At 52.4% G+C, this 21329-nt stretch overlaps 1 protein-coding gene across 1 annotated transcript; it reads left to right on the top strand.

The window, feature by feature from the left end:
• The first annotated feature begins 14125 nt into the window (after positions 1-14125).
• AVP (arginine vasopressin) lies at positions 14126-16314 on the top strand. The gene is made up of 3 exons (XM_055372444.2): positions 14126-14349; positions 15707-15908; positions 16080-16314. The coding sequence occupies exons 1-3, from the start codon at positions 14230-14232 to the stop codon at positions 16250-16252; spliced, it is 495 nt and encodes a 164-aa protein (XP_055228419.1). The 5' UTR covers positions 14126-14229; the 3' UTR covers positions 16253-16314.
• The last annotated feature ends 5015 nt before the right edge of the window (positions 16315-21329 follow it).

Below are 21329 nucleotides of genomic sequence, written 5' to 3'. Positions count from 1 at the left end.
GTCTCGCTCTGTCACCTACGCTGGAGTACAGTGGCACGATCTCAGCTCACTGGAACCTTCACCTCCTGGGTTCAAACAATTCTCCTGCTTCAGCCTCCCAAGTAGCTGAGACTACAGGTGCGTGCCACCATGCCTGGCTAATTTTTTGTACTTTCAGTAGAGACGGGGTTTCACCATGTTAGCTAGGATGGTCTGGATCTCCTGACCTCATGATCCGCCTGCCTCAGCCTCCCAAAGTGCTGGGATTACAGACGTGAGTCCTCGTGCCCGGCCTAATTTTTATATTTTTAGTAGAGATGGGGTTTCGCCATGTTGGCCAGGCTGGTCTTGAACTCCTGAACCCAGGTGAACTGCCCGTGTCAGCCTCCCTAAGTGCTGGGATTACAAGTGTGAGCCCATGCCTTCATGATATTATTATGTGGCTTATAATGTACATGCCAAGAACACATTATCAGCATACAGTAAACATTAGCTATTCTACATTATCCCTATTTATACAGTTTTCCTCTTTAGTGCAGGGAAATGAATAGGTCTTGGAAAATGAGAAGGATTTTTCTAAATTTAGCCTGGGGGCATCTAATGGAGGCCGGTTCCAAATATAGTCTTCCCCCTGCAGTAAATCTGCACAGCCCCTGGGTTTTGTATGCAGTTATTGATCTGGGGAATTTTTTTTTTATTTTTCCATCAGGAGGTACAGACTATCTGGATGTCAAAGGAAGGGTGAGTGGAGTTTTAATCAATATTAATAATAACAGCAATGAGTACTGAGAAGTCTTAAAAACAAGGTGAAACTAAAACATTAACTACAATAAAATAAATGATTAAAGGAATTCCTTTTCATTTTTTATTTTATTTTATTATTTTTGGAGTCAGAATCCTGCTCTGTCACCCAGGTTGGAGTACAGTAGCACAATCTTGATTCACTGCAACCTCCACCTCCTGGGTTCAAGCGATTCTCCTGCCTCAGCCTCCTCAGTAGCTGGGACTATAGGCACGCACAACTACACCCGGCTAGTTTTTGTATTTTTAGTAGAGACAGGGTTTCGTCATGTTGGCCAGGCTGGTCTCGAACTCCTGGCCTCAAGTGATCCACCTGCCTCGGCCTGCCAAAGTATTGGGATTATAGGCGTGAGCCACCGCACTGGGCAAGAAATCCTTTTTAAAACATTCTAAGGAACCCAGCTTGTTTGGAGGAGAATAAAGATACGGATTAATCTTAAATATTGCTTAAACTACTGAAATAATAGAAATAAGATTTAAAGATAATCCATTTTAAGACAAGAAAGAAGGAAAAAGAAGTGAAAGGGTGTCATAGTAAATGGAAAACAGAAGCAATGAAACCAGAAGTTCGAGACCAGTCTGGGCAACATATGAGACCATGTCTCTACAAAACATTTTTTTAAAAATTAGCCGGTGGCAGGCTGGGCGCAGTAGCTCACGCCTATAATCCCAGCACGTTGGGAGGCTGAGACAGGCGGATCACGAGGTCAGAAGATTGAGACCATCCTGGCTAACACAATGAAACCCTGTCTCTACTAAAAATACAAAAAATTAGCCAGGCATGGTAGCCGGCGCCTGTAGTCCCAGCTACTCAGGAGGCTGAGGCAGGAGAATGGCATGAACCCGGGAGGCAGAGCTTGCAGTGAGCCAAGATGGCACCACTGCACTCCAGCCTGGGTGATAGAGCGAGACTCCATCTCAAAAAAAAAAAAAAAAAAAAAATTAGCTGGTGGCCGGGGGCGGCGGCTCATGTACTTTGGGAAGCTGAGGTGGGCGGATCACAAGGTCAGGAGTTCAAGACCAGCTTGGCCAATATGGAGAAACCCCGTCTCTACTGAAACTACAAAAATTAGCCAGGCGTGGTGGTAGGCACCTGTAGTCCCAGCTACTTGGGAGGCTGAGGCAGGAGAATTGCTTTAACCTGGGAGGCGGAGGTTGCAGTGAGCCAAGATTGCACCACTGCACTCCAGCCTGGGCAACAGAGCGAGACTCTGTCTCAAAAAAAAAAAAAAAAAAAAACAAAAAACTGGCATGGGCCAGGCACAGTAGCTCATGCCTGTAATCCCAGCACTTAGGGAGGCTGAGGCAGGTAGATTACCTGACGTCAGGAGTTCAGCCTGACCAATATGGAGAAACCCTGTCTCTACTAAAAATACAAAATTAGCCAGGTGTGGTGGCACATGCCTGTAATCCCAGCTACTCGGGAGGCTGAGGCAGGAGAATTGCTTGAAGCCAGGAGGCAGAGGTTGCAGTGAGCCGAGATCGTGCCATTACACTCCAGCCTGGGCAACAAGAGAAAAGTCTGTCTCAAAAAAAAAAAAAAAAAAAAAAAAATTAGCCGGCATGGTGGGTTGGGCTTGTAGTCCCAGCTACTTGGGAATCTGAGGTAGGAGGATAGTTTGATGACCGCGCCACTGCACTCTAGCCTGAGTGACAGAGCTAGACCCTGTCTCAACAATAACAAAAAGAAAACAGAAGCTAAATGTTTGCAAATGAATCCAAGTAGATGGGCAACCACCATCAATGTTAACAGATTCAATTTGCCTTGTTGAACCCAGAAGTTTGAGGCTGCAGTGAGCTATGATTGCACCACTGCACTCCAGCCTGGGCAACAGAGCAAGACCCTATCTCTAAAAAAACACACACTTACGCCTGTAATCCCAGCACTTTAAGAGCTGAGGTGGGTGGATCACTTGAGGTCAGGAGTTCAAGACCAGCCTGGCCAACATGGTGAACATGGCCATCTCTACTAAAAATACAAAAATTAGCTGGGTGCGTTGGCAGGTGCCTGTAATCCCAGCTACTTGAGAGGCTGAGACAGGAGAATTGCTTGAACCTGGGAGGCAGCGGCTGCAGTGAGCTGAAAAACACACCACTGCCCTCCATCCTTGGCAATACAGCAAGACTCTGCCGCAAAAAAAAAAAAAAAAAAAAAGAAAGAAAAGAAAGAAAGAAAGAAGATGAAATGTAATAAAGGTATAAATCAGTGAAACAAACACTATGGAGATTCAACACAACCAGAGGTTGGTTCTTTAAAACAATCACATAAAAGGAGTCGGGTGCAGTGGCTCACGCCTGTAATCCCAGCACTTTGGGAGGCTGAGACAGGTGGATCATCTGAGGTCAGGAGCTCGATATCAGCCTAGCCGACATGGTGAAACCCCATTTCTACTGAAAATAATTAACCGGGCAGTAGTGGCACATGCCTGCAATGCGAGCTATTCCGGAGGCTGAGGCAGGAGAATTGCTTGAACCCAAGAGGCAGAGGTTGCATGAGCTGAGATCATGCCACTGTACTCCAGTCTGAGCAACAGAGTGAGACCCTGTCTCAAAAGAAAAAAAAAAAAAATCACATAAAAGGCACCAACAGAGAAGACCTGGCAGCACTGCCTGGAATTGGCATACCCTTGGGGGCTGGGGACAACAGTGTGGCACCCGGGGGAGTGGACAAAGGTGAGAGTTAGCAGGGCCAGACCTGCAGGCCTGTTGGACATGTCTGGGCATTGTCCAGAGGGCAGTGGGGAGCCATGGACAGGTTTTGAGCGGGAAGTGGCATGGTCAGTCAGGGAGGCAGGATGGGATGGCTCTGAAGATAACCGGGGGCCAAGCCCAGGCATGTGAGGCAGGCCAAGGCACTGGGAGGCCAGGGGCAGGCTGGGGCAGGGAGCTTGGGAACCGGGACTGATAGGCTCCTCGCTCAGTAGTTCTGCCCAGCTTAGCTGTGTGGTCCCGGACAAGCCACGGGGTCTCTCTGTGCCACAGGGTCCCCACAAGTGAAGTGATCTGTACAAGTCTACCAATGCCTTCCAGCCTGGGGCCGGGGACAAATACCCCAGTTACTGACCCAGCAGCCAGTCCTGTCCCTCCTCTTCCTCACCAACAGGACCCCATTTTGTCAGGGGCCTGTGAGCACACCTAGTCTTAGGGGTGAGCTTTGGCTGGCCTAACCCAAAGAAGGCAGCCGGCTGGTGGTGCTTGTCCAGCCTGGAGGGATTTAGGGGTAGGGACTCTGGGCAGGTTTCTCCTCCCTGAGAGCGGAGAGGCTCAGAAGAGGGAACCCATTTTGTGGCTGTCCCCTTGCCACAAGGAGGGACACTCAGACATGTGGAGGTTACCAGACAGGAGTGGGGAAGCCCTAGATGTCACCCCTGAACTTTCAGCCAGGCCTGGGACCACCCACTTCCCAACTTGAATTATAGTAAATTACAAATGTCTTTCGGGTTTAGTCACTGCTATTTTATTTTGTTTATTATATATTTTATTATTATTATTATTTATAAGACAGGGTCTGACTGTGTCACCCAGGCTGAAGTGCAGTGGCACGATCATAGCTCATTTCAGCCTCCGGTTCCTGGGCTCAAGCGATCATCCTGCCTCTGCCTTGCTAGTAGTTGGGACCACCGGCATGCACCCCCATGCCCAATCTTTTTTTCCCCCTTCAAAGATGGGTTCTGGCTATGTCACCCAGCCTGGAGTGCAGTGGCTACTCACAGGCAGGATCCCACTACTGATTAGCACAGGGTTTTCACCTGCTCCATTTCTGATCTGAGTCGGTTCACCCCTCCTTAGGCAACCTGGTGGTCCCCTTGCACCCGGGAGGTCACCATGCTGATGCTGAACTTAGTGCAGACGCCAGCTAGGCATAGCCCACGGCAGCCCAGGCAGGAGTGCAGTGGCGTGATCATGGCTCACTGCAGCCTGTACCTCCTGGGCTCAAGCATCCTCCTGCCTCAGCCTCAGGAGTAGCTGGGACTCCAGGCGCGTGCCCCAGCACCCGGCCCTGCTAGGGTTTTGTGGCAGTAGCGTGGTGAAGGGCACAGACCCTGGAGCCTGAGTTTGAATCCCAGGTCTGCTGTTTATTACTTGTTCGTTGAATAACTTGGGCAAGTTATTCAACCTCTCTGTCCCTCAGTTTCCTGTCTGCAAATAGAGATAAAAATACTTCCTCCTTCACAGAGTTTATGTGATTCAAGGAGGAAAATATACGTAAAAGGCTTAAAACAGTGATGCTGGCACACACTCCTTTTTTTTTTTTTTTTTTTTTTGAGACAGAGTTTCACTCTTGTTGCCCAGGCTGGAGTGCAGTGGCGCAATCTCGGCTCACTGCAACAGCCGCGGGCTGGAGCGATTCTCCTGCCTCAACCTCCCGACTAGCTGGGATTACAGGCGCCTGCCACAACGGCCGGCTAATTTTTGTATTTTTAGTAGAGATGGGGTTTCACCATGTTGGCCAGGCTGGTCTTGAACTCCTGATCTCAGGTGATCCACCCGCCTTGGCCTCCCAAAGTGCTGGGATCACAGGCGTCAGCCACCGCTCCCGGCCCCACACTCTGTGTTTTTATTGCCAGTGGTTTAGCATGTTCATAGGCCGCGCGTCCTGTATGACGTCCCTACCACACACACGCGCGCACACGCACACACAGCTGGGTTCTCTCTTTCACATCTCTGCACAAGCTGTTTATCCCGCCAGGTGTGTCCTCCCCGTCTCCTTTTCCGGGGAATTTCAGTCCCCAGCCACAGGCAACGAGTACACCCCGCAGAAGCCCTCCCTGCGTGGCGGCCTATCCTTCCCACTCGCCCCAGGACCCCTCCGCCGGCCCGCGCGCCCCAGGTTGGAGGGGTGAGATGGGGTGTCTCTGGGCGGAGGTGAACTCTCAATTGGCAGCCTAGGGCGAGGCTCACACGTGGACCCCCGGACCACTACGCGCCTGGCAGCGCGGCCTCTCAGCGCTAGTTTCCTTCACCGGCGAGCGGCGCCGCCGGGCCTGGGGTTTGTGGCCTGGGGCTCAGACGGGGCCCTGCCGGGCAGGCGGAAGGGCGAGCGTGCAAGCCGGGGCCGCCTCCGCTGCAGCCCCCTCCGCTGCCGCCTGGATCGGCCGCTTCCCCCTCCCAGCCGCCCGGCTGATGGCGCTAAGTGATTCCGGGCACCGCGCTCCGGGGTGGCGCCGACCCGCGGGGCCCTGGGGGCCGCCGGAGCCGTGCTCATGCTGCTCTTAGCAGTCTGCGCACAGCGCGCCTCATTAGGGGCCGCCGGGCCGACGGGGGCGTGCGCCCAGCGCTGCGCCTCCCAATTTGTGCTCGACCCCGGCCCCCGAGCTTCCGCGCCCTCGGGTCCCCGAGGCCCGCGCTGTTTCCTGTCTCTCCTGGTGACTTCACTCTTCATCTCAGCACCCGCGGGTGTCTGGCTGCGTGGGGGCTGGGAGTGCGGACAGGCCTAGCTCTTCCTTAAGTCTAGCAAAGGGAACGTCTGTGGGACCCCAGGGCCGCAGTCATGGTCCCCGGCGGGTGCGACAGACAGGCCACGTCCCTTGGAACACGGAGCTAGGGTTGAGCGTCTCTAGATGCGAGTCTACAGGTCTTGCTGCCGTACAGGTTTTCCATATAGAAACGAGTTTGTCAAAAATATTTTTCTTCGTTTATTTTGCCTTTTACTTAGGTTATTTTTGCAAGTTAAGAATTTTTATTGTCTTTTCATTTCTGATTTCTTTTAAGCTTAATGTAACCCCCCTCTAGAGATACGATAAATATTCAGACCTGGCTTCCCGCATCCCCTCCCCGCCGCTCCCCGGCCCTCGTCAGCTGATTTTTTTTTGAGACGGAGTCTCACTCTGTCGCCCAGGCTGGAATGCAGTGGCGCGATCTTGGCTTACTGCAACCTCCGCCTCCTGGGTTCAAGTGATTCTCCTGCCTCAGCCTCCCAAGCAGCTAAGACTGCAGGCGCGCACCACCATGCCCAGCTCATTTTTTTGTATTTTTGGTAGAGACGGGGTTTCACCATGTTGGCCAGGATGGTCTTGAACTCCTGACCTCGTGATCTGCCCGCCTCGGCCTCCCAAAGTGTTGGGATTACAGGCGTGAGCCACCGCGCCCAGCTTGTCGGCTGATTTTATTCTATTTAGCTCTTCAATCCAGCTGAGATGTGCCTTGGTCTGGAAAGAGCAGAAGGCCTCCCCCGCCCTCCTTTTTCACTTGGTCCTGCAGTGGATCCATTTCAGTTCCATACCTGTCCCCTCAGGCTCAGCATTTTTCTCAGAGGTTTCTCATCCCTGCTCAATGTATCCTCTTTGATTCAATTCAGTAAGCAGGTCTTGGGCTCCCACAACATCTTTTGTTTGCTCTTGTTCCCCTCTTCATAGTTTACAGAGCATTTGTGTGGGTCCTCAGAAATACTACTGGAGGCCGGGCACAGTGGCTCACACCTGTAATCCCAGCACTTTGGGAGGCAGAGGTAGGCGGATCACTTGAGGTCAGGAGTTCGAGACCAGCCTGGCCAACATGGTGAAACCCCATTTCTACAAAAAATACAAAAATTAGCCAGGCATGGTGGTGAGCATCTGTAATCCCAGCTACTAGGGAGGCTGAGGCATGAGAATTGCTTGAACCCGGGAGGCGGAGGTTGCAGTGAGCCAACAGGTGAAAAGAGAGAAAGCTGGACTTACTGCTACCAGCAGTGCTCTTTTGAAAATGAAGCCAGCTAGGCACGGTGGCTCATGCCTGTAATCCCGGCACTTTGGAAGGTCAAGGTGGGCACATCATTTGGGCTCGGGAGTTTGAGACCAGCCTGGGGAAAATGGTGAAATCCTGTCTCCACAAAAACAAAAATTAGCTGGGCATGGTGCTGTGGTCCCAGCTACTCGGGAGGCTGAGGTGGGAGGATCACTCTTAAGCCCAGGAGGTAGAGGTTGCAGTGAGCCATGATTGCACCACTGCACTCCAGCCTGGGCGACAGAGCAAGACACTGTCTCAAAAAAAAAAAAAAGAAAAAGAAAAAGAAAAAAACAAAAGAAAAGAAAAAGAACATGAAGCCAATGGCCAGGCACAGTGGCTCACGCCTGTAATTGCAGCACTTTGGGAGGCCAAGGTGGGAGGATTACTTGGGACCAGGAGTTTGAGACTAGCCTGGGCAACACAGTGAGACCCTCATCTCTACAAAAAAAAAAAAAATTAAAGAGGAAAAAAGATAGAAAGAAAATGAGGCCATGCCCTCTCTGGCAGTAGTAGAGATGTTCTATGGTATATACAGCAGGGGAATAAGAAACAGAAGGTGTGGGCAGGGCAGATGCTCTGCTTAGATGAGTTAACTGTTACTTCTTCTCAGGAAAAGTGGTCTGAGGGTAAGGAAGTACTTTATAGAACATTCTGACATTTGGGGTTTCATCTGGAGGCTTGCAACGTTTTATTATGTAAGGATTGCAGAAATCTTAACCCTTTATAGCACCCTCATCTGATTCCCTTAAGACCTCAGTGGGGCAGGAAGTGGGGTTAGTACTTCAAGTAAATAACCTTGGGAACGGGTGTGACTTGCCCTGGGTCACACAGAACTCCCTGGAGAGCTGAAGCTGGTACCCAGAGCTTCCCTTCCTTCTTTCCATAATTTATTGAACACCCTCTACCTGGAGTGGGGTTACCGTACTGAGCATGAAAGGTAGAGTCCTTCCTTTCTGCCCTGGTGGTTCATTTTAAAGGGGTTACAGGCATACACACACACAAAGATAGACACACAAAAAATGAATTGTGAATTGCAGTAGGTGCTATGAAATTCATCAACATAGTCCCAGACAGAAGATAACAGAGATGGGGGATGCTCTAGATAGGGCAGTCAGGGGAGCCTCCTCTTAAGAGATGCCATTTAAACCAATCAAATGAATCCTGGGGAGGGTGCAGGTAGAGGAATCTTCCAGGACACGGAAACAGCAGGATCTCAGATCCCAAAGCAGCAGTTGGAGTTGAGACTGATTTTAGAGGTAGAACTAAGCAACAGTGAGGGAAAGAGAAGACCCAGGGTGAGTCTCAGGTTCTGGGAGGAGCAGCTGGTTGGATGGTGGTGCGATCACACAGGTGGGAACCCTGGAAGAGCAGGGAAACAGCTGAGAATCTGGAGTTGCGTGTTGACTTTGTTAAGTTGGAGAAGCCTATTGGATATCCAATGTGAGGTGTCACTGGGCAGTTGAAACTATAAGTCTGGCTCTTTGGGGAGAGGCCCAGGATGGAAATACCAATTTGGGAATTATTAGCTTGTAGTAAGTATATAAAATTGTGGGATCACCCAGGAAGAGAAGGGACACAGGACTGATTCCTGGGATACTCCAATGTTTAGAAGTCAAGGTCAAAGAGGAGGAGCCAGAAAAGGAGACAGAGAGAACACCTGGTGTAACAGAAGGAAAACCAAGAGAGTGTAGCATCAGTGGAACCAAACAAAGTGTGTTTCAGAAAAGGATAAGTGTGGCCGGGCGCGGTGGCTCACGCCTATAATCCCAGCACTTTGGGAGTCCGAGGCAGGCGGATCATGACGTCAGGAGATCGAGACCATCCTGGCTAACACGGTGAAACCCCGTCTCTACTAAAAATACAAAAAATTAGCCGGGTGCGGTGGCGGGCACCTGTAGTCCCAGCTACTCGGGAGGCTGAGGCAGGAGAATGGCGTGAACCCAGGAGGTGGAGCTTGCAGTGAGCAGAGATCACACCACTGCACTCCAGCCTGGGCGACAGAGTGAGACTCCGTCTCAGAAAAAAAAAAAAAAAAGAAAAGGATAAGTGTTCACCCATGTGAAATGCTGCTAGATCATGTGAAATAAGGACATAGACATGACCACCACATTTTTCGTTTTTTTTTTTTTTTTTTTTTGAGACAGAGTCTTGCTCTGTTGCCCAGGCTGGAGTGCAGTGGCACGATCTTGGCTCACTGCAACCTCCACCTCCTGGGTTCAGGCGATTCTCCTGCCTCAGCCTCCCGAGTAGCTGGGATTACAGGCAGGTGCCACCACGCCCGGCTAATTTTTCTATTTTTAGTAGAGATGAGGTTTTACTATGCTGGCCAGGCTGGTCTCGAACACCTGACCTCGTGATCCACCGGCCTCGGCCTCCCAAAGTGCTGGGATTACAGGTGTGAGCCACGGCGCCCGGCTGACCGCATTTTTCAATATGGAGGTAGTTTAACACCTTGACAACAGGAGTTTCAATGGGCTGGTTTGGGCAGAAGCCCAGGTGGAGGGAGTTGAAGAATAAATGTTGACTTCTGGATAAATGGCAGGTGGAGTGAGACCCCATCTCTAAAAACAAAAACAAAAACAAAAACAAAAAAAAATGGCAGATGGACCACGAATGAAAAACCAAGATGACCACTAACTCCAAGGAATACAAAAAGTTGTTCACAGATAGAAAGATCATCACAATATACTATGTGGCTTAGCTCAGAGGGCAGAATTGCAATCTAACTTGTAATACTGACCTATCATGACGTCATCGTATCTAGAAAATGGTGGATGAAGGGTATACATCAGGGGAGGGGGGAGGAACTGGTGAAGGAGCTGACTCCTTTCTTTTGGAAGGATGAATGAATCAGGATCATGAGCTGAGATGTAGGAGATAAAAGGACCGAGAAGATGTAAAAAGTAGATTGGGAAAGGAAACCTGTAAGGGACGTGTAGAAGGGTGTGCAGTGTCTGGGGGGGTCCATGTGACATATGGGGTGATATGTTGGAAATGCAGCCAGTCAGCACAGGATAGAGACTTTTCCCAGTCAGCCAAGTTTCTGAGAAGGTAGGTCCTGGGAGAAAGGGGCCTTGGTGTGGGAGGCCGGTCTTAGAATGAAGATCCTGGTAGACAGATCTGGTCAGCACAGAGGTCCTGGCTGTCCCATGGCTTGGGCCCTTCAGTGAGTCTGGCCTCATCCGTTTTCAGTTGTTGACTCAACCCCCTGCAGTGAAGAAGGGGTAAGGTGCTGGGCCAAGGCACCCTAGCCAGGCCTCCAGCCTCTCTCCTCAGCTAGCCTCACAACCCACAGAGTCTCAACGGGGCAACGGCCTCAGACCAAGCTTGTTTCCAGGCCAGGAGTAGAATGAAAATGTTCCTCCTAGACTAATCCAGGAAGCTGCTCTCTCTGGAAAAATCTCCTAGCTCTTAACAAGAATAATGGCATTGGCCAGGCATGGTGGTTCATGCCTGTAATCCCAGCACTTTGGGAGGCTGAGTGGGGTGGATCACCTGAGGCCAGGAGTTTGAGACCAGCCTGGCCAACATGGTGAAACCCTGTCTCTACTAAAAATACAAAAATTAGCTGGACGTGGAGATGGGCGCCTGTAATCCCAGCTTCTCAGGAGGCTGAGGCAGAAGAATCGCTTGAACCTGGGAGGCAGAGGTTGCAGTGAGCCAAGATCGCGTCACTGCACTCCAGCCTGGGCAACAAGAGCAAAACTCCATCTCAAACAAAACAAAACAAAGAATAATGGCATTACTAATGCAATACTACTGTTCATTAACTTTACAATGCTGCAGCCCCCCCCTTTTTTTTTTTGAGACGGAGTCTCACTCTGTCGCCCAGGCTGGAGTGCAGTGGCGCGATCTTGGCTCACTGCAAGCTCTGCCTCCCAGGTCCACGCCATTCTCCTGCCTCAGCCTCCCGAGTAGCTGGGACTACAGGCGCCCGCCACCACACCCGGCTAATTTTTTTTTTTTTTTTTTTTGGTATTTTTAGTAGAGACAGGGTTTCACCATGTTAGCCAGGATGGTCTCGATCTCCTGACCTCATGATCCGCCTGCCTCAGCCTCCCAAAGTGCTGGGATTATAGGCATGAGCCACCGCACCTGGCCATGTGCAGGCACTTTTCTAAAGCTGCTTTTTCTTTTGAAACAGGGTCTCACTCTCACCCAAGCTGGAGTGCAGTGGCTCAGGTATGGCTCACTGCAGCCTGGGCTCAAGCAATTCTTCCACCTCAGCCTCCCGAGTAGCTGGGACCACAGGCATGCACCACCACACCTGCCCAATTTTTAAATTATCTGTAGTGATAAGGTCTCTCTATGTTGTCCAGGCTGGTCTCGAACTCCTGGGCTCAAGTGATCCTTCTGCCTTTGCCCCTCAAAGTGCTGGGATTACAGGTGTGAGCCACCGTGCCCAGCCTTAAAGCTGTTTTTTTTTTTTTTAATTTAAAATGTATTTATAGGCCGGGCGCGGCGGCTCACACTTGTAATCCCAGCACTTTGGGAGGCCAAGGCAGGAGAATCACAAGGTCAGGTTCAAGACCAGCCTGGCCAACATGGCAAAACCCCATCTTCAGTAAAAATACAAAAAATTTAGCCAGGCGTGGTGGTAGGCGCCTGTAATCCCAGCTACTTGGGAGGCCGAGGCAAGAGAATCACTTGAACCCTGGAGTTGGAAGTTGCAGTGAGCTGAGATCACGCCACTGCACTCCAGTCTGGGTGACAGAACGGGACTCTGTCTCAAAAAAAAAGTATTTATTTATTTATTTAAAATTAGAAATGGGGCTGAGCACGGTGGCTCATGCCTGTAATCCCAGCACTTTGGGAGGCCGAGGCGGGTGGATCACTTGAAGCCAGGAGTTCAAGACCAGACTGGCCAATATGGTGAAACCCCGTTTCTACTAAAAATACAAAAATTAACCTGGCGTGGTGACGCGTGCCTGTAATCCCAGCTACTTGGGAGGCTAAGGCAGGAGGATCGCTTGAACCCGGGAGGTGGAGGTTGTACTGAGCCGAGATTGTGCCACTGCACTCCAGCCTGGGTTGACAGAGTGAGACTCTGTCTCAAAAAAAAAAAAAAATAGAGATGGGGTCTTGCTATGTTGCCGAGACTGGTCTCAACCTCCTGTCTGGGTCTCCCAAGTAGCTGGGATTACAGGCGTAAGCTGCCATGCCTGGCTCTAAAGCTTTTGTATAATAAATTATTTCTTTCAGTCCTCACATTGACCCTAGGAGGTGGGTACCATGATTTTCCTTACTTCACACTGGCAGAAAGTAAGGCACAGAGAAGGCCAGTGAGCTGCCCAAGCCATGAAGTGTCGAGCAACAGAGGCCAGACTATTGGGAGCCAGTGTTCCTGCAATAACAACTGCCCAGTGTTGCCTCTCAAAGGGTCCTTGCAGTCCCTGAGGGGTCATTCCTGAAAAGACCGATGCCATGGCCTGAGTAGAGGAGGCCCCTCCTGCGTTGCTGAACCCCTCACTGCCCTTGCTGGAGATGGGGCTGCTGTGTCCCCTGGAATTTCCTCGCAGCACCTCTATGCACCCTGGAGAGGAGGCCAAGAGCCTGTGGGAACTGCGAGAGCTGGGGACTGCACACAGCTTGAGAGGCCGGGGGTACCGGGCCTGAACCCCAGACCAGCGGGGCATTCTGGTGGCCCAGGGAGAGAGGCCATGTCCTCTTTAGACCTGCCACCTTGGGATTAGGGACCAAAAGTGGCTTTCTCAGGCTGGGTCCATTTAGGTATGGCTCCTCCTGCACCTTCCCCCAGGCCCAGACACCCCCCACCCCCCGCTCTCCCACCCCAGGCCTGAGATGTACCTGCCCTGGTTGCCACATACTAAGGTCCTGGTGGGCGTAGGAATTGGGACAAACTGTTGTCAGGTTTCCTGGGGCTCCCCCCGCCTTTGAACCGTACTTGGCATGGAGTTCTTTCTCCCCATAGTAGCTCCCCACACTCATGTTTCTACCTGGGAGGGGGTGATGGGTCATGTACCAATGTGTCCCCAAGGCCCCCAGTTTCAGGGCCTGAGTCCCCATGCCCTGCTCTATGGGGGTGCGGGGGTGTCATGTCTTGCACTTTCCCCAGCAACCTGCCACCCCCCTACCCTGTGAGAACAAGCCCCTCTCATTCTGTGTCCCTTGACTCCACGACCGCGGCTGCCTTGTCCACGAGGCAGGGATTCCCGTCTCTGGTGCAGCCCCTGTCCTCACCACTCTGGGCTTGTGCTGTTCTTGGTCCCTTATCTTGTTGTCACAGGGCTAACCCTCCCCACACACCTGGCTGTCCCCTGCCCCACAGCTCCTAGGCCAGGGCCTGTCCCTGCCCCTAACACGCAGCCCCTCGGTTCCTCTTACCCTCTTCTTGGACCCTAAGCTATTTCTGGGTAATTAGAAAGCTCAGAGATGGTCTCCAGGTGACCCCCCAGTCTGTCCCTCTCCCTGAATCCAGAGCGCTGCAGTCACAGTAGAGGCAATTGCTGTCATTCCGCGGCCCATGACAGCCTGGCGGCCCGTACCCCTCCCCCATGATCCCCTGCACAGACAGGCCCACGTGTGTCCCCAGATGCCTGAATCACTGCTGACGGCTGGGGACCTGGCGGCCGTGGGCTCCTGGGGAGCCACTGGGGAGGGGGTGGCGGCCGCGTCTCGCCTCCAAGGGAACACCTGCGGACATAAATAGGCAGCCAGCAGAGGCAGCAGCACAGAGCCACCAAGCAGCGCTGCATACAGGGTCCACCTGTGTGCACCAGGATGCCCGACACCATGCTGCCCGCCTGCTTCCTCGGCCTACTGGCCTTCTCCTCCGCGTGCTACTTCCAGAACTGCCCGAGGGGCGGCAAGAGGGCCATGTCCGACCTGGAGCTGAGACAGGTACTTCCCACTGTGGGCCATCTCAGGGCTGCCATAGCGGGCAGTGCTGACACCCTGGGTCAGGGGCTAGGAAAGAGGGAAGTCATGGGTGGTGGTAGCCTTTAGGGGAAGCTCGGGGGAGGAAGAGGGAGGCATGGCATGGCTGGGCAGAGGAGCCAATGGGGTGGGCCAGAGGGGACCAGGCTTTGGAGGAGGCTGGGAGAGGCTGAGGGAGCTCCTGGTCACTGTCGCCATCCAGACAGGGATGCAGGGAAATGAGGGATGCTTCCCCGGTGACTGGGCTTGGGGCTGGATAGGGAGAACGGGGCATCATGGCCTCCCCTGTGCCCATGGCGTTCTTGCATCTGGACTGGCTGGGGCAGCAGAGGCTCCATTCTACCTAGCATTGGAGGCTTTCCTCATCCAGCCCCAGCCTCCCAGACACAGGCGCCCAGGCCCCCACACAGAATATGGCCACTGGTCTGAGCGCACTTGAGTGGGGCATCCTGTGGGGACGTTTCGCTGGGAACCTGGCCTAATTCTATAGTGCTGGACGTTTCCTCCATTTCCAGCAGAGCTGAAGGAAATCCAATCACGATGTGCATGCAATTCTGTCCAGGCTCGATGATGAGCCCTTGAGCAAATTAGACCACACCAGGCTCAGCTATCCATTGCGCCAGAGAACCGGCTGTTGAGCAGATGAGAGTGGCCGGGTCGGCAACCCCCGCAGCCTCTCTTCCTCCTGCTAGGCTCCTTTAGGGTCCTGAGGCACCTGGGTGTCCGTGCTCGCCTGTAGGGCTCAGGCCCCTGCCACCCACCTGATAGGTCATAGGTGGCTGAGCAGGGGTCAGGGCTCCAGCTGAGGCCGACAAGCTTGGCGGGGGCCAGGGGCAAGGCAAGAGAGGAGACAGGAAATGGGAAGGGCCGGGGTTCTGGATGGGTGGGGCCTCTCTGCATGGTGTAGTGGGGAAGGGGGTGGGCCCGGGCTCAAGCCGCGCAGTGCGAGGAGGAAGAAGGGTCTGGCGTGGTGGAGGGTGTGGCAGCTGCAACAGTGGCGCCCACCAGCGATGGCTCCGAGGCTCGAGGAAGGGCTCCCCATGCTGTAGTCCACGGGAGACCCGTCCCTAGCTGAGGGTGAGGACGCTGAGGGCTGTCACTGAGAGGTCATCCAAGAAACCAAGGTGCTGAGCAGATTTGGACGCCCCGCCCGTGACCGCGGTCGAGGCCCAGATGGCGCCCGAGCGTGCCTGCAGCTGCAGCCCCGGTGTCCCGCCCGCACTCCGAGCCCTGGACCCCAGCATCCCCGCCTCGCTGCGTTCCCCTCCAACCCCTCGACTCCCGGCTCCCCTCCTCCCGCTCACCCCACCCGTCCCCGCAGTGCCTCCCCTGCGGCCCCGGGGGCAAAGGCCGCTGCTTCGGGCCCAGCATCTGCTGCGCGGACGAGCTGGGCTGCTTTGTGGGCACGGCTGAGGCGCTGCGCTGCCAGGAGGAGAACTACCTGCCGTCGCCCTGCCAGTCCGGCCAGAAGGCGTGCGGGAGCGGGGGCCGCTGCGCCGCCTTCGGCGTTTGCTGCAACGACGGTGCGCGGCGGGGGCGGGCCTGGGGCTGGGGGGGCGCAGACCGCTTGGGTGGGGGGACGCGGGCCTGCGGCGGGGTGGGGGCTGGGTCGGGCCCGGCAGGGAGGGTGTGGGCCCCCGCATCGCGAGCTGCGCCCACCCCAGGGCGCCCGTGCTCATACGTCCTCTCGGCAGAGAGCTGCATGACCGAGCCCGAGTGCCGCGAGGGCTTTCACCGCCGCGCCCGCGCCAGCGACCGGAGCAACGCCACGCAGCTGGACGGGCCGGCCGGGGCCTTGCTGCTGCGGCTGGTGCAGCTGGCCGGGGCGCCCGAGCCCTTCGAGCCCGCCCAGCCCGACGTCTACTGAGCCCCCCGCTCGCCCACCGGCGCGCTCTTTGCGCCCGCCCCTGCAGCACGGACAATAAACCTCTGCCAATGCACGGCCTCGCGTCTGTCTCAGTCTCTGGCGGGAAGAGGGAAGGGGAGAGAGGTGGGAGCGCGGACCCCCGCCACCACGCCGACCGGCCAGTCCCCGGACCTGAGGTCGTGGGCGGATCCACCCCAGAGAAGCAACAGGTCCCGTAGAGGAAGCGATCTGGGACCCGCAGAGGTGTCGCTAGACCGAGGGACAGGGCGAATTGGGAGGCAGGGGAGGGGGAGACCAGAGGGCGAGAGTGGCCTTGGAGGGGGTGGGTTGAGGATCCTCCGGCAGAGGGAAAGAAGTAAAGGCAGAGAGGGGAAAGGCCTGGAGGACAAGACAGCAAGAGACCCAGAGACAGAGACAGCAGAATGTTGGAGAGAGATGCAGAGACATTGACAGTGACAGAGAGAAGAGTGAGAGAGGCAGAGGGGACAGGCCAAGGGGTGACCATTCTGTCCCCATTTTCATCCCAGGAGACTGAAACACAAACCGCTCAGGGACCCACCCTGGTCCCGGGATTCCCAGTGCAATGTCTGATTCACCCAAGGCAGTGCTCGTGTGTAGTGGCGGTGGGGACATCACTGTCTGTCCAGTGCACCCACCATTAGGGCCCCTCAGCCAGAGTGGGGGACCCCTAACAGATACAGCCCCACACAACCCCAAGCACACTTGGACAGAAACAGACAAGAAAATAACTGCTAAGAACGTGTCCGCAACCCTTGACCACAACCGCAGAGACCCTGAGCCCCACATTCAGAGCCACAGACACCCAGAGAAACACAGACACAGCCGACACGAGGATGGGCAGGAGCATGTATGTACAGGCTCACACAAGCAGGAGTGCACTCACATTAGCTCCCGGACATGAAGACCTTCCGCCCTTTGACATGAGCCCCTTTGGCGAAAAGACGTCCAGCAGCGCTCGGCCTCTGCCTCTGCATCCCTTGGGTTCTCTCACCCCCTTCTTGAACCCGAGGCCTTTCTGGTCCCATCTGCCCCTTTCTCTGCTTTGTCTCTCACTCTGCTCTCGCCTCCCTGTTCTGCCAGCTCCTGGGCCCCCTCTTGCCTCTCTCCTTGGCCCCTCCACCCCTCCCCCTCTGTCCCCTCACCCCCTCCGCCACCTCCCATCCTTCTCTCTCTTGGCCTCCTCTTTTCTCTGCATCCTCTCCTTGGGCTTCCTTGCTCCAGGTCTTGGAGCCACAAGAGGCTGCATCTCCTTCGGGATCCTCCACAAACTCTGAGGCCAGGAGGGAGTGCAGGAGGAGGGAAGTCTGCCTGGGCCCTGACCCCAATGCCCAGGCTTACGGCCAAGCCTGGTGACTCAAGCAGCCCAGCCTCAGCAGCCCTGGGCAGACTCCAGGCACATGTCAAGGTCAGGTTCTCTTCCACACTCCCAGGGCTCCCCTTGGCTCTCCCCCTGACCTGGTTCTGGGCTCCTCTGCCAGGCAGTGCCCGGCACGACTGGGTCTAGCCAGTGGGGACAGGGACCATGCAGGCTTGGGTCACTGCCATGACCTCCTGCTCCTGTTTCATGTTGTCCACTCAGGGCCATCCCCCATCTGGCTGGGGCTAGAGCAGGACCAAACCTAATAGGAATTTATTAACTCTTCCAGACTGGGAAGTAGGAAGAGGCAGGTGGCTTGGCTGCACTGAATTCAATCCAAAGTGTTAGTGTCTGGACTTGGGGACGGTTTTAGAATGAGGTCCAGGAACTTCCTCTTCCTAAATACAGATTCAGAGACTCCTTTCCCTCCACTTGTCTTCAAAACAATCAGGCTACTACTTCTGGGAAGGGGTGAGGAATGTCTGCCCACCCACAATTTGCCCAAATGTCCACCTCCCTGTACAGTCTTTCACTCTTTCTCCCTCTCCTTGAGTCCCCTGGCCCAGCTACAGAGCCATTTAGCAGGGAGAGGTCTGCCCTTGTCTGCTCAGTCTCTACAGGGCAAATGGGCTGCGGCAAACCCACCACAAGGGTCAAAGCAGCGTCCAAGCCTCCACATCTGCTGTTTCATAAAAATGGTAACATTGGCAATCTCTTTTAATTTTAATTTTTATTTATTTATTTTTCAGCATCTACATTAAGGACACAGCAGTGTCTCTTGTTAAAGAACTTCTTGGCCAGGTGTGGTGGTTCATGCCTGTAATTCCAGCACTTTGGAAGGCCGAGGCAGGAAGATTGGCTGAGGTCAGGAGTTTGAAAAACTGTGTCTACTAAAAATACAAAAATTAGCTGGGCATGGTGGTGTGCACCTGTAGTCCCAGCTACTCGGCAGGCTGAGACAGGAGAATTGCTTGATCCCAGGAGGCGGAGGTTGCAGTGAGCTGAGATAGTGCCATATATATGTGAATCTATTTCTGAACTCTCCAATCTGTTCCACTGATCTTTTTTTTTTTTTTTTTTTAGACAGAGTCTCACTCTGTTGCACAGTCTGGAGTGCAGTGGCGTGATCTCAACAGCCGTGTTGTCCAGGCTGGTTTCGAACTCCTGATCTCAGGTGATCTGCCTGCCTCGGCCTCCCAAAGTGCTGGGATTACAGGCGTGAGCCACCGCACCCGGCCTAGATCTGTCCTTTCTATAATATTATACTATTTTGAATATGATAACTTTATCAGGTTGTGTGGCTTTTCCAACTTTGTTCTTTTTCAAAATTGTTTTGGCTATTCTAGTTCCTTTGTCATTCTGTATAAATTTTAGAATCAACTTAATGATTTCTACAAAAAAATCCTATTGGGAGTTTAATTAGAATTGTGTTGGATCTTTCAATCAGTTTGGGGAGAACTGACATCTTTACTCTGATGAGTCTTCCAAATCAATAAACAAAATATATCTCTCCAGTTATTCAGGTCTTCTATTTCTTCCATCAGCATTTTATTAGTTCAGCATATAGAATTTGTATATATTATGTAAGATTTCTACCCAAAAGATTTCATATTTTTCACACTATTTTAAATAGTACTGTGTTTTAAAATTTAATTTCCAAGTAGTTATTGTTAGTATATAGAATTATGAATTATTATTGTTGACTTTGTACCCTGTGATCTTGCTAAATGTACTTATTAGATCTAATAACTTTTTTGAAGATTCTTTGAGATTTTCTACATAGATAGTAATTTCTTTCCTTTTTTTCACTGAGGATTTTTGCAACTTCTTTCCATGCCTCCCCGGTCAGTGTGACAGCCATGCTCTGCTCATACTCCGTCTTGTTGCATCGTGGCCAGGACATTGTTCCCAGCAGAATCCTGGCGTAATCATGGGGTTCACCTACCAAATTTCCTTCTGTCTATCGTGCCTGAAAATAGTTGCTTTATATATTTTATCCAGTTTTGCAACTGCTTGTGGTGGGAGGCCTAGTCAGTTACCAGTTACTCTGTGGACAGAAGCAAAAGCAAAAGTCCTACCTTAATATTGAAGGAGAAATGATTGACCCTTCTGCTTTCATCTTGCCTGGGTCAGGCATAATGCTCAAAGAACAAGTAATAGGAGGCTGGGCGCGGTGGCTCACGCCTGTAATCCCAGCACTTTGGGAGGCCGAGGTGGGTGGATCATGAGGTCAGGAGATCAAGACCATCCTGGCTAACATGGTGAAACCCCATATCTACTAAAAGTACAAAAAAAATTAGCCGGGCATGGTGGCAGGCGCCTGTAGTCCCAGCTACTCGGGAGGCTGAGGCAGGAGAATGGCATGAACCCAGGAGGCAGAGCATGCAGTGAGCAGAGATGGCGCCACTGCCCTCCAACCTGGGTGACAGAGCGAGACTCTGCCTCAACAAAAAAAAAAAAAAAAAAAAAAGAACAAGTAATAGTTTTGTGACATGAGGACAAAAGGTATACACTAAGGCTGACACAGCAGGAAGGCAGAACAGGTTGGGTTGTGAAGGCACTGTGGAATGGTTATACTACTAGTCCTAAAATGCTGCTCTCTAGCCTGAAAGTTGCATGAACAAACTGTTCATTCAAGGTGCTATCTGCTGGGTTTTCTGTTACTTACTATAGGTAGGTGGAAAAGTAATGGCAAAAACCTATTATGTTGCACCAACCTAATAATAAGTTCAGTCCTAACTGATATAAAATTATAGCCCAGAGAAAAGGTATATAACAGTCTAATTTACGACTTAGGTTCAAACATCCAAAAAATAATATTAGTAAATAAACTGCAGAAGACTAAATTGAAGAGTACATCATAAGCAAATAGGATTTCTTAATGAATGGAAAGATGGCTCAACAATGGGAAATTTGTTCATATAATTCTCAAAAGAAGATAAACACTGTCATTGCTAGGAGTTCAAAGAGTATCCAGTTACCTAATACTCTGGCTGAGAATGCTAGCTGTTCATCAAAATCTCTGCTCCCTCCATATCATGTATCTATTGCCACAGTTACGCTGGATAACAAACTGCTCCCAAAATGAGGTGGCTTAAACACACCAATTATTATTTCCCATCACTCTACGGGTTGTCTGAATGGTTCTGGGGAAGCTGGCTGGATTTGACCGGTCTTGACTGAACTTAGTCATACATCTGTTGGCAGCTGATAGCTCAGCTGAGGTCTGACTCTGCTCCACGTGGTCTCTCATCCTCCTGTAGAGTAGCTAGCCTGAGCTTGTTCTTGTGGTGAGACAGAGGAGCAAAAGAACAAACAAGGTGTACAAGACTTCTTGGGGTCTAGGCTCAGCTTAGATCTGCCATTCATTACTTCTGCTGTATTCCATTGGCCACAATGTGACAAACCACCATGGAGACATTTCAAAGTAGGTGGATGAGAACTGATTCGAGGAGTAGAGAAATAGACTTCTCGTGATGGGAGAAATTGCAAAGTCATATTGCGGATGCGGCTACAGGGAGGGGTGGAAAATTGCAGTAACTTTTTTGCTATCTACCACAGCTTCTTTCAGAGTCATGAAATTGTTGCTGGGCGCGGCTCACCCTGTAATCCCGGCATTTTGGGAGGCCAAGGTGGGCGGATCACCTGAAGTCAGAAATTCAAGACCAGCCTGGCCAACATGGCGAAACTCTGTCTCTA

The sequence above is a fragment of the Gorilla gorilla genome, chromosome 21, assembly GCF_029281585.2.
Source record: "Gorilla gorilla gorilla isolate KB3781 chromosome 21, NHGRI_mGorGor1-v2.1_pri, whole genome shotgun sequence".
Taxonomy (NCBI): domain Eukaryota; kingdom Metazoa; phylum Chordata; class Mammalia; order Primates; family Hominidae; genus Gorilla; species Gorilla gorilla.
The sequence above is the reverse complement of the archived record's forward strand: the minus strand, read 5'-3'. Positions and strand labels throughout refer to the sequence as shown.